Source organism: Callospermophilus lateralis, chromosome 3, assembly GCF_048772815.1.
Source record: "Callospermophilus lateralis isolate mCalLat2 chromosome 3, mCalLat2.hap1, whole genome shotgun sequence".
Classification (NCBI taxonomy): domain Eukaryota; kingdom Metazoa; phylum Chordata; class Mammalia; order Rodentia; family Sciuridae; genus Callospermophilus; species Callospermophilus lateralis.
The window spans coordinates 193,722,612-193,735,483 of NC_135307.1; the positions used below are offsets into that span (position 1 = coordinate 193,722,612).

Here is a 12,872-nt window from a genome sequence, read left to right on the forward strand (position 1 = left end):
CTGCAGTTCCCAGCATTGAGTCCCTGGTGGGCAGGGCAGTCCTCTGGCCACTGGTGTCCTGTGCAGACTGGCCGAGGTGACGCTTTGTGTCCTAGCCCTCAGAACTTGGACGGTGCCTTAAAGAGTGGTCTAATGGTCAGTGTCCAGGGTGAGAAAGTGACTTGATCAAAGTCACCCGACGAGCTTAAGCAGGATGTGGAAACCAAGCAACTTGGGTTTTCTCTTCACCCCAACTGGCCGTCTTCCACCCGTCCACTCTCCTCCTCCCCCTTTACGGCCAGCCAACAGCGGGGGATATCTCCTTGCTGGCCCTTCTGTATCCCAGGTGTCCAGAGCAGTGTGTGGCACATGGCAGGCCCTTGGGGTAAATTTGTCAATTAAAGAACCAGGGCTTGCTGTGGGCCATGGCCCCAGCTCGGCGCTTTGCCCACGTGGGCACATTTCATCTCAGCGCCAAAGTCTCTGAGGGAAGTCCTATCATCATGCCTTGCAGATGAGGAGGTCGAGGCTCAGAGAGGTTGAGTCACCAGCCCAGGTCACACAGCTGGTGAACAGTAGAGCGAGGGTCAAACCTAATCCAAACCTGTGCTTGCTGCCTGTGCTTGCGCTGCTCTAGACGCCAGCCAGGCGGAGTTTGAGCCAAAAGTGGAGCCCACCTGGCCAGAAGCCGGGCTAATAGGAAATAGTGGCAGGGCGTGGTTGGGCAGGACAATCATAAAAAGGGCAAAGTTCATGCCAGTGGTGCCTAACAGGTGGCCGGCAGTGTGCATTCACGAGGCCTGTGCCAGGGCCTTCCCCTCCCTGTCCTGCTCTACCTGCCACCCAGGGCGGTGGCTTACTCTCTCAGCCCCTCCCCGCTCTAATGAAATAGGGTTGTATCACGCGGTAGAGGCTGGGCCTCCTGCCACCTCCTCTTCCAAGTCTGGCTTAATTGCATGTTGGTTGGTCCAAGAATCTGCAGCCCTCCCTGGGGAGTTCCTAGAGCAGCCCTTATTGTTTTTACTTTCTGACCACAAAACCCTGGAGGCCGGGTGAACCTGGGGAAGCCGAGACGGGCAGGAATGTCAATGGGGACTTGGGAGCGGCTGCCCCCTGCTCCCTTCCAAGAGTGTCCGCCGCCCAGCAGGGGGGCCCAGGGTGACATGCAGATACTCACCAGTGACTTGGCTCCAGGCCTTGGGGACGCAGAGGTCAGCTCCCCCTGCCCCACTCTGCCTTAGGCAGTGTTCGCAGGGACCTTCCAGCGGCCAAGGCTGGGGTGCCTCCCGCGGGCCAGGCCCAGCCACCACCTGCTGTCGTGAACAGTCCCCCTCCAGTGTGCCTGTGCCACTGTCTCTGGACTGCCTGGCTGCTTTCCCAGCCACAGGGACAGGGCAGGTGCTGCCCAGCTGGTAGCGTGGCTCGCCCACCCTGCACCCGGCTCGCTGCCCACCTGGGCCCTGCTGGGGAAGAGAGGCCCGGGGACCGCCTGGACCAAGGCTGCTCTGGGCCCCATGGTTCTAGGTTTCCTCCCCTTCTCCCTCTCTGGGCACGCTGGCGTCAGGACAGCCCTTCCTGCTGGGCCTGGGGACCCCGCCGGCACCTCCCTGGGGGCAGATGGGAGATTTAGGTGGTGTCTGGCCTGTGGGGCGCCTGGTCCCCCACATCTGGAGCCGAGGCAGCCGGGCGTGGTGGCATTCTGAATGTACACCCCCTCGTGACACTCACGGGGTTTCTCTAGAGTGAGGCCTTGACGTCCTGGGACCCCTGAGTGTCCCCATGAAGAAGGGGCTGCAGGGCTGGCGGCCCCCTCCTCAGGCCAAGGCCCCTGCGCATTGCTGGGTCCCTCTCTCTGCCCAGCTCCCAACACGGACACGGAGCCCCTGCTGACCTGGAGGAAGGCCCAGGAGACGGTGCCCTGGAACATCATCCTTCTGCTGGGCGGGGGCTTCGCCATGGCCAAGGGCTGCGAGGTGAGAGCCGCCGTGTGGGCAGGTCCCCGTCCCCGAAGCTCAGACAGGAGAGGGGGTGGAGTGGGCCCGCGGGCACAGCCAGGTTCCCTTTGACAAAGAGGGACAGCCATGGTCCCCGACCTCGTGGGCCCGCACTCAGCAGAGGGAGAGGGAGGAGGTCAGATGCGGAGGCTCCAGGAGCTCGGGGTGGCCACAGGACAAATGTGTCGCGACTGGAGGGTCCTGGGAGCGGGAGGAGTAGGCGCGAGTCCTGGATGTGCTTTCCTTGTTCAGCTCCCGGGGCCTCCCAACGACCCTGTGCGGCAGGGGCCGTGAGGATTCCCTTCTGTAGATAGGAAAGCTGGGACACAGAGAGGTAAAGTAACTTGCCTAAGGTCACACAGATGGGGAGTCAGGATGAGAAACCAGGGAGTCTAGAGTCTATGTCCTTGACCTCTGAGATCTGCATGTTAGATACTAGTAGTCGTTCGTTAAAGGTATCCCTAGTGTTATTCTAGAAGGCTCCCTGAGCGCAGAGTAGGGCTGGGGCCGGGCAGGCGAGGCACAGAGCAGTTCCAGGAGGTGCTCACTCTCAGGCCATGCAAGTCCATGGTCAGTCGGCACTGCCCAGAGGCAGCACAGCCTCGGCGTTCAATACGTATTGTATTATCTCACTTGATCCTCACACTGACCCCCCCAGGGAAGGATGATGCCTCCATCCCTATTTTACAGGAAGGAAAACGGAGGTGTGGACAATTAGGGAGCTCCCCAAGGTCATGAGCTAGTGCTCTGCGGGGAGCTGGGTCCAGCCCTGATCTAGTCCCAGGCTCCGCCCTGTGCCGGGCAGAGAGCTCACTGACGGCACCTTGAGGAACCTCCCAGGTGGGTTTCACAGGGCTGTTGCTGCCCTCGAAAGGCAAACCACGAGACAGGAGGAGGCTGGTGGCCCCTGGACGCCTGCGCAGGTGGCCACTAGGCTCCACCCCACCTCCCCCGTGGGCACACCCACAGCCAGTTGGGGATCACTCTGTGAGGAAGGCAGAGAGACCTAAACCCCTGCTCACATGCCTCCTCACTTCACTTCAACTTTGATCTTCAGGTCGCGTTCCCGAGTGGGACACCCGTCACCAGGGCATATTGTTCAGGTGACCAGGTTTGGGGGCTGAGCTCTGCCTCTTCTCCCTGGGGTGCTTCGACAGGCTCCGCCACCTCTCTGGCTCCAGTTTCCTCATCTATAAATCGTAGATGATTTTTTTCTTCTACAGAAGAGATGGGAAGACAGTAAGACGATAAGGAGCCAGGTTGACGAGTGCCCGTCCATGACCTCACTCCCTCCTGGGGCCACGTGGACCCTGGGCTGTGTGGGAGCAGCGGGTCCTCAGTCTGCGCCCTTGGAGGGAGAGAAGAGAGAGGGAGAGGGGGCTGGGGACACCCCGCCCCACAGAGGCTTTAGAGCACCCTGACTGGTCAGAGGTGGCCAGGCCCTGGTCTCCCAGTGTCCACTGTCCGCGGGCCTGGGCTGATAGGACTCTGGGCCAGAGGGCTCTTCTGGGGCCAGGGCAGGCTGACTGCACGCCGAACCTCCCCATCGAGGCCTCCCCAAGGGTGCGGGAGGCACACGCAGGTCCTCCGCTAGGTCCTCCGCGAGGCACCTGTTGAGGGGGATTGTTTATTCCAGAGAGAGAAACTCACACAAGTGAGCAGAATTCAAGGAGAACAAATGACAGGTGACTAAAGGGCTTTTTTTGGTCTCCATTTTAGGAATTTCAAGGCCAGAGAGGTGAGGTGACTGGTCCCAGGTCACACAGCTCTCTGGTAGCAGGGCTGGATAAGAACCCTGGTTGGTCTGCCCCTCTCGCTGTCGCCTCCTGTGGGGGTATATCAGGGGAGGCTTCCGGGAGGAAGTGACTCAGGTGTGGCCTGAAGCGCAGTGAACAGGTCCCCTGGGTTGGAAGCAGAGCTCCCCCTTCTTACTGTTTGGTCTTTGTCAGATTACTCGACCTCTTTGGGCCTCGGTGTCCTCACCTGGAGTGGAGATCAGTGACCACCGTGGAGGGGTCGGAGTTTGAAGCAGGCAGCGTGGGCGGGGCACTGAGGCCTGACTCACTGGCTGCCCTGCCTGGAAGCTGGGGAAGGGGAGCCCGGGGTCAGGAGCAAGGGTGTCATTAGCACAGCCGCCTGAGCCCAGCCCAGCCCAAGGCAGGGGACTGGGAGGGCTAGCCTCGCCTCCCGAGCCTCTGGGCTCGGCGGGGGCAGTGGTGGGGTCCTGCTCCACGGGGCCAGGCTCAGGGAGGCCAGGCTGGCCCTCGGCCCAGGCCTGGGCAGCGGCCCGGGGTTCTGTTCAACAGGGCCTTTGTGTGGGGGCCGCCCCTCTTCCCCAGCCTCTGCTGGTACCATCCTGTCCCCGGGCAGCTGAAGCCCAGCCCAGGAGTGACAGAAAGCTATGGCTCAGCCCAGTGTGTTGGCCGGGCCACAGCCAGGCCACCCGGGGCTTGCAGATCCTTGGCTGGGGCCCAGGTGAGGCTGGGCGTGTGGCTTCCCCGGGGCTGAGCCCGAGAGCTGGAGGCCCAGCCTCGTGGACGTGAGCTGGGGTCTGCAGCGTGTCCCCACTGCAGGGCTGTGCGGCAAAACCGTGTGCTCACGACTGCCCACACACGTGACCACAAACCCAGAGACTTCCCAGGCCTGCACATGAGCCCACGCACGGCCTGGCGCCCGCCTGACTCCCTGACCTTGGCACGACCTCTCCCTCCTTCACTACTCTCTAGTCCCTCTGACCGCTTGCTCTTCCTCATCCACGTCAGACTCGCTTGCACCCCAGGACCTTTGCACCACATTTCTCTGTTGAATATTCTCCCTGAGATCTCCACGTCCATGTCTCAGCCCCTCCGCTCCTCTCTTCCCACCCTGCCCATTTCTGTTGTACCTCCTCTACCCTCCGACGGATCGGGCAGTGTTTGCTTATTGGTGATCTGTCTCCATGGGGACAGGGACCAGACCTTCCCAACCCCTCAGGCCCAGGCACCCAGGAGTGATGCCCAGCAAGCATTTGTCATTAGGATCCATAGATGGCGATTTTGAAAATGGATGACAATATAGAACAGGACCTGGAAGAGCAGCACCCAGGTGCAGACCAGCCGCTATGGCCGCGAATGTGTGACCATCTCAGGGCAGAAAGAGTGGCCTTGTCCATGGCCTTCAGATACACGGAGTCACAAGAGCCACTTCTCTACCGACAGATGGAAGTCACAGGCGCCTGGTGCCGAGTGGAGCAAACCCTGGTCAGAGACACGAGCCCTCCCCATCCCTCTCCTGAGGGGAACCCGAGGCTCGTCCCTCTTACTGTCCCATCATGGTGGGGGACAAGAGCTGGGTGGAACGGCCAAGGCCCAGACTCTAAGCCCAGAGTCACTCCGACGAGTCATTTCACTTATTTGGGCGAATCACTCACCCTCTTTGTGCCTCAGTTTCTTCAATCACGACGTGGAGGTGTGAACCACCTACTTTGGGGGTTGTTATGAGGATCAAGTGAGTTAATATCAGCAGAGACTTAGCAGGGTGCCCGGCACGGAGGAAGCACTATGTTGTGTGAGAAATTAAATATATAATGATGATTTTATTCAGTGCTGAGTATGCACAGGGACTCTTTTTACCTGTACTTGTTCAATCCTTAGCACGATCACTTAAAGAAACCAAGGAACAGAGATGGTAAGCCGCTTGCCCAATGTCGCCCAGCTGGTAAACGCGGCGATGAATGCAGGGTCCCACAGACGCATACAGGACTCTTTGTTTCCTTCCTTTAATCCAAGTCACTGGTCTTGCTTCCTAAGATTCTTATTTAGGGCTGTAGAGGCACAGCGGAGGCTGCTGTTTTACGAGCCTTTTAAGGGATTTTTGAGGACCCCAGGAGAGTTGACTTCACGCCGGCCTCCTCGTAAGATGTGGCCCTGCTGAGAGAAGAGACCCGGGAAGGGGATCTGGATGAAGTAGGAAGGGGGGAGGGGCCTCATCACGCTAACCCAGTCTCCCTCCCTCCCGTCCTGCAGGTGGCCCTCGGTCTTCTGGTCCTCCTTGGGGCCACCAAGGAACACAGTTGACCTCTGCATTGGGTGATTCTGAGTCCTGCCATTTCTGGCATCTGGTGACTCGAGGCTGCACCGGGCTCTTCCTGGGTCCTTGGCCACTTCTCTGGGCACTTTATACATCAGTTCTTTCTCTCAGCAGCGTCCAGGACAGGCACTATTGTCCCCAGTTTACAGGTTCAGGAGTCAGGCACAGAGAGGCCTCGTGGCCTGGCCAGGGTGGCTCAGGCAGGAAGGACTCCTGACTCTGGAGGCTTCTCTCAACTTTTGGCCGTGCTGCCCCTGACTGGGCTCTCAGTGGTTCCTGGCACCCCTGGGGACATCCTGGGGACACCCCTGGTGTGTGTTTCCTAGGAAACAGAGCTTCCGATTCCAAAGGAATGGGAAAGGGAAGGTGAAGTCCCTTTAGTGTCCCCAACAAAACCCCAGGGAGCTGGGGGTTTTCCTCTCCCAGGAAGCTGCCAAGAGTCCCTCCTGCGAGGAGCTGCGCCCAGGACCCGGGTGGCTGCTGGGCTGTTGGCAGGAGGCCCAGCACTCGGAGGCCAAGATGCAGGGGGCCCTGGGCTTCATCCTGAGCCGGGGCATTAACATTCCCTGCCACCTCCCTCTCTGTCTAACTGCATGTGCTCGGCTGGTCTCCGCCAGCGCTGCGGCCTTTGGGAAAAGCCAGTGGCCCCATTAGTTCCTCGCGGTGTCCCCAGGCCAGGGAGGCCTGTCCTGGGCTATCGGCTAGTGCAGGTGGACCAGAAACACCCTGATTCTGCAAGGACCTTTCTACGGTGAAAACATTTTTTAGCATTTATTATTCATGCATTGAAGGTAAATTGAAAGTCACATCGTACAACCAAGTGTCGTATTTAATTTATGTAAATAAAGCAACGTAAAGCTGTGTTCTAGAAGCCATCATAAAGTCTTAAGTTCTGAATAAACAGTGAATCTTCTATTAAACAGGAAAGAAACTGGGCAAGGTTTCTTTGGCAAAACAATGTGAATTGGTAGCAGAGGATCCTGGGTTGATAAAAGGACTATGGCAGGAATACATTTGACTTCAAGTGTTAGGGCTTAATCCAACTCTGCCCTTGATCAGTTCCTAAACCTATACTTCTGTCGTTTGGGACGAGAAAACAAGCTACAGGACCAGCCAGGGAGCTTCCTTGTGATCTTATGTGGCACCACCAGGGGGCAGTGTGCAGCAGCACTGGCCCTAGCTTTCAGTCCCACGCTGGCGGGCAGCATTGCTAGAGTGGTGGCTCAGGGGACTGTACCCCTTCTCTTCCTTCCCTGGCCTGGAGGGCTGTGGTCAGCTCTGGGTGCTGCTCTTGATTAAGAGATCAAGTGACAAAGTAGTGTGTCCAGAGGAAGTGGGGTGTGGGGAGCTTTGCAGAAGCATGTCAGCTCAGGAATCAGATGTGGATCTCAGTCACTATTTGGGGGGATGGACTGTGGGCAGGTAAATCACAACACCTTTCCAGGCTCAGATCCCCCACCACCATCCTCTCCCCATAAAACAGGGACAATAAAATCCACCGTACAGGATGGCTGGGATGAGTCAGCAGGTAATGTAGCAGGCACTGGCCCCACAAAGCCTCCGTCATGACAATTTTTATGACAGGAAACAGTAGTACAATGCTAATAATGTTAGTGTTTACATTATCATTGTAACAGGCATCCTTATTATGGATCATAAATATCTTTATTCTTAATAATCATTGATTATGTTGCTTTTGACACGTGTTCATTTGTTCCATATTATATGTGATATTTAGTATATCATATATAATACTTTGATACATATGAAGTATTATTATATAATAATTACAACAATAATGAATATTCGCATAAGCAATTTGTTGATATTTTGTTAATCGATCACCATCGTTGGAGGAGTCAGACTCGTGGGGAAGGGTCTGATCTCCCTGCGGCTCAAGTTGGAGCCTGGGGTGCTAGAGCCAATGGAGACGGAATTTCTGATTCTAACCAAATGGGTCATGGGGACCCTGGGTTCCGGCCCCTGGCTCTGATGGTGCCCTTGGCCGTGCCCCGCCTCTCTGCCCCGGGTCTCCCGCCTGCGCAGGGGCAGCGCTGTCCCTGCGGCGACGCCCGGACCCCTCGGGCAGCCGGGCGGGCTGGTGTGACGGCTGTGCCCACCCGCAGGAGTCGGGGCTGTCGGCGTGGATCGGGGGGCAGCTGCACCCGCTGCAGAACGTGCCCCCGGTGCTGGCCGTGCTGCTCGTCACCGTGGTCATCGCCTTCTTCACCGAGTTCGCCAGCAACACGGCCACCATCGTCATCTTCCTGCCCATCCTGGCGGAGCTGGTGAGGGTCCCTCGGGCCGAGGCCAGGGCGGGGGGAGGGGCACGCCTTCCCCGGGCGGGAAACCCCCTCCCTGCGACAGAGCCCTCCTAGGGACCCTGGGGTCACTTCTGTCTTCCGAAATGCGTGGAAGTGTCAGAACCACAGTGTCATTTAAAAGATAGATGTGTTTTTTTCCTTCAAGAAATGCATAAATATGAGTTAATATGTTCAAAGTGAAAAACAAACAAACAAGAAACGCCCTCCTTGGGGAAAATGAACCCACGGTGACACGCAGAGTTTTCTGATACAAATTTCCAAAGCTGGATGATGTGGGAAATCTGAGATTCTAATGACAGGCAAAGCTGTAGCCCCTCTCAAAAGCAGGCCTTTCACACTGTTGAGAACTTGGGCCAGAGAATTCTCTGGGGGTGGGTGGGGCTGTCCTGTGGGCTGCGGGGGTGTTGAGCATCATCCCTAGCTTCGACCCTGGGGGGCACATCACACTGACTGAGAACCTGTGCTCTAAAATCACCCGCCTGGAGGGTCTCATCAGGGACCGGCTGGAGCCATTTATCCAGAATCTACCTTTGCTGGTGAGGGGGGGCAAGTCTTCAAGGAACAAAGAGTTCCCACCTCACCCAGCTGGTCCCCAGCACAGAAAGAGAGAGGGCCTGCAAGCCATTCAGGAGGTCAGCAGGACCTGATGCCAAATCCAAAGAGAGGAGAGGGGGAGAGCGACAGAGGGGAAGAGAGAGAGAATCCAATCTCACGTGAACAAAGATGCAAACACTGAAGCGAAGTGAGTCCAGGATCATGCAAAGAACAACGATCAGGTAGATGGTATTCTAAGAATCTGTACCAGGGTTAGCCTCAGGAGACTATCCATGTTGCTTTACACTTAAACAGATTAAAGAAGACCAAGCCATATGACTATTTCAATATAATCCCAAACTGACCAAATCAATGTTGCAATCATATATGGTGTCTATGCCCGGTGTGCCAATGGTGCACACAAGCCCTCCTGCTGCCCTGCCTGGTTTGGGTTTTAGTTTGCTTATTTTATGTATCAGTTTACAGAGAAGATCATACTGTATCAGCGCAGAGCTATAATGTATGCTTTTTTTAAACGGTTGGGGAATATTCCATTCTAAATGGATAGTTGCTGATTAGTTTAAGCAATCTTGGGCTCATGATCATATGGGTGACTCCAGGCTGCTACTACCCAACAAGGCTGCCTTGATCTTGCTGGGTCTGTGCATCCTTGATTACTTTTAGAGAAAAGGCCTACAGCTGCGATTCTTGGATCAAAGAGCATGTGCATTTAAAAGGTTAGGTTTGAGCAGATTGCTCTTCAAAGCGACTCCCCAGCTTACCCTCCCACCAGCAGTATGGGGTGGCACCCCTCACACCCTCAAGTGAAGTCAGATTCAGTCAGACCCTTTCCCAGGATCTCAGGGACCTGGCAATAGGGGTGCTGTGGAGTGCTGGGGGCGGGGAGGGAGCCTAGGGCCTGCTCTTGCTGGAAAGCCTCTGCGGGACCTATTAAGTTCTGCTTCTCATCAAGTCCACAGAGGGCGACGTAGAGCTTTCCCAGGAATTTTCTGCTTCTGGTTGCAGACAGTCCTTAGAGGGGCCCAAATGTCCTATCTTAGTAAAGTGGCAGAGATTGTCCAACATGAATCGCTGGTGAATATGTCATGTAGCAGAGGTGACGCACTGGTGACTGCTGCCTGAGGTCAACCCACAGACAACTTACCCACACTCTAGAACTGTGGGAGTGCTTGCAAGTGATGCAGCCTGAGCTCTCCTTGCTACTGAAACGCAGCCAGCCCCGACACAGGTGCCCAGAGGGGAGGACCGGGTATGGAGCCGTTCTGTCAGTGCCCTGGTCCTCGGTCCCTGTGTGGTCCCTGGAGGCGGCAGCAGCAGCATCCCTGGAGAAACTGTGAGAACCGCAGTCGTGGGTTCTGCTCAGACCTGTTGGATCAGCCTCTCTGGGGAGGCAGGGCAGCCATCTGGGCAGTTCGGATGCTCACTCACAGGAGGAGGACAGTCCTGGCTAAATCGCCCCAGCTGGTCCCTAATGAAACAGCCACGTGGCCTTGCGATGTCACTGACTTTGGGAACCTCTCTCCATCTCGTCCTGGTCTGCTGGTCCCTTCCTGCCTGTGTCTGTCTGTACTTCTGGCTGCATATCTCTGTCTCTCTGTGTCCCTGTTCTCTGTCACTCTGCCAATCTCTGTGCCTTCGTGTCCTTCTCTTTCCACTGTCTCTATCACTCATGTGGTTGCTCGGTGTCTGTCTGTGTCTCGGTCCCCTCCTGGCCCAGGCCATCCGCCTGAGAGTGCACCCGCTGTACCTGATGATCCCGGGCACGGTCGGCTGCTCCTACGCCTTCATGCTCCCCGTCTCCACGCCCCCCAACTCAATCGCCTTCGCCTCCGGACACCTGCTGGTCAAAGACATGGTGAGTCTGGGCATTCCCAGCCACAGCCCGGGAAGCAGGAGGAGGGGCACCAGGCAATGGGCAAAGCGTCCAGGCTGGACCCCACGCCCTCCACCTGCCCCCGTCTCTGAACAGCTGTTCTGAATGAGGCTGGGTTCAGGTTTCAGCAAACACTCTGGGCTAGGCTCCCGCTTAGACCATTCCAGCAAACACGCCTAGTGACTGCTTCCCACAGTTCGCTTCAGGGACAAGGGACCTGCCCCTCTCTCTGGGCACTGCTGTTTTCTTGGTTGTTTGACCAACAGCTCCGTGCCCAGAATCTTTAGGAGAGGGGGCAGCAGACACGCTCTGGGACTTAGGGGGATGGCTTCAGTGCCCAGGAGTGAGACAAAGGAAGCAGAAGCCTGTGGGTGGGCTGGGGGAGCTCAGCATCTGAGCAGGGCTTCCGGTCCCCTCTCCCCACCTCCGGCCAGACCCTCCCTCCCGCCTGCCGCTCTCCTCCAGCAGCTCCTCCCTCCCCACTGGCTGCCTGGAGCATTTGTTCAGCGTCCTGAGCTGACACAGCCAAGAAGGGTGATGGCGTAAGCAGGCAGGAGACCCCAGCAGGATAACTGGAGAGAGGGACCAAGGGAAGAAGAAAGAGCAGACAGAGGAAGGGGCTGGTGCATTCTGTGCTCTGACCACTGGGGGCAGCAGCGTGGCGAGGCCGGGACACAGGTGGCAGAGTTTTTAGAAGGTGAAATGTCAATTGCTAAGCACTAGAAAATGGACAGAACCCGGCATGGGGGATGGAGGAGATGACTTTGATGGGATGGGGAGGGATGGGATGGCTCTCAAGCAGGTGACAGCGGCTGAGACCTGATCTTGAGAGGCAGTCAGTCTTCCACACAAAAGGGAGCTCTCCAGGCAGGGGGCACCGCCATCACCTGGGCGAGGGGCCGAGCTCCGCGTGCTCCAGAAGCACCCAGAAGGCTGCTGTGCCTCAGCGGCGGGGAGCGATGGGCAGAGTGCGGGCACAGGCCTGGGTGGCCGCAGAGCTGCAGGGGAGGCTCTGTGCGGTTCTAGGCAGGACAGCCATGTCTTTAGAGGCGACTCTGCACTGAGTGGAGTGAGCGTTAGGGCAGGAGGGATGGTGTGGGGCAGAGAGGAAACAGTGGGGGCAGACGCGCAGGCTACAGGGCTCCAGAGAGCAAAGAGGCAGCCAGAGGAGCAGAGACCCGGGGACGGGCGAGTGACCACCACAGACCACCCACTCCCTGCAGCTGCCCAAGGGGACATTTTTGTCCCCACGGGATCCAGGCCTGGGTAACACTAAGGTGAAGCAAGCAGAAAACCAGATGGGAAAGCAGGCGTTTTCAACCCCAGGGGACCCAGTGGCCCGGAGAGTCCAGGGGGAAGCGCACAGGCAGGTGCTCTTCAGCTACTCCAAGAGGTGGACTCTCCAGGGGGAAAATGCGTCTCCATAGACAAGTACAGCCTCCCCTGGACCTGCAGAGTGTGCGCGCGCGTGTGCACACCCATGTGTGCGCGTGTGGGCTGTGCTCATGTGTCTGTGGGGGAGGGGCATCACGATCAAACACGGTTGCTCTCCAGTGGCGGGACCTGGGCAGGCCGACCTCCCTGGGCTCTGGGCGGGTGACTTCCTGCTGGGATCTAGGTTTCCTCACCTGCATGCGGGTCTGTGCTGACCCCTCCCTCAGCCTGGGCTCCATTTCAGGTCCGGACAGGTCTCCTGATGAACGTGATGGGCGTCCTGCTGCTCAGCCTGGCCATGAATACCTGGGCCCAGAGCATCTTCCAGCTGGGCACCTTCCCGGACTGGGCCAACAACCACTTAGCCAACATCACAGAGCCACTCACCTTGACCAACGACACGTTTCGGACCCTCTGAGCCTTCCTGGGGGTTTCCCTTTGGGCTGGGCCCTCCCAGAGGACTGTCACTATAACTTGCTGCTAGGACCCTACAGGATGATCCAGCAATTCTTTGTTGTCATCCAGTATGCAGCAGAGCAAGGATAACCTCCAGTGGTCCACTTGGGCCCACAGGTTCCTCTCTCATGCGGTTCAAGGCCCCGAGACCTCCCAGGTCTGCGCCTGAGAGCAAGCTCTGGGAGCCCA

At 57.5% G+C, this 12,872-nt stretch overlaps 1 protein-coding gene across 3 annotated transcripts in view; it reads left to right on the forward strand.

Moving 5' to 3' along the window:
• Nucleotides 1-12,645, forward strand: part of Slc13a3 (solute carrier family 13 member 3) — a 38,415-nt gene extending 25,770 nt beyond the window's left edge. For all 3 annotated transcript variants that reach the window (XM_076849191.2, XM_076849189.2, XM_076849190.2), the window contains 4 exons: nt 1,840-1,952; nt 8,168-8,329; nt 10,638-10,775; nt 12,472-12,645. In XM_076849191.2, coding sequence (XP_076705306.1) covers nt 1,840-1,952; nt 8,168-8,329; nt 10,638-10,775; nt 12,472-12,645 — 587 coding nt within the window. The remainder of the gene's footprint in view (nt 1-1,839; nt 1,953-8,167; nt 8,330-10,637; nt 10,776-12,471) is intronic.
• The last annotated feature ends 227 nt before the right edge of the window (nt 12,646-12,872 follow it).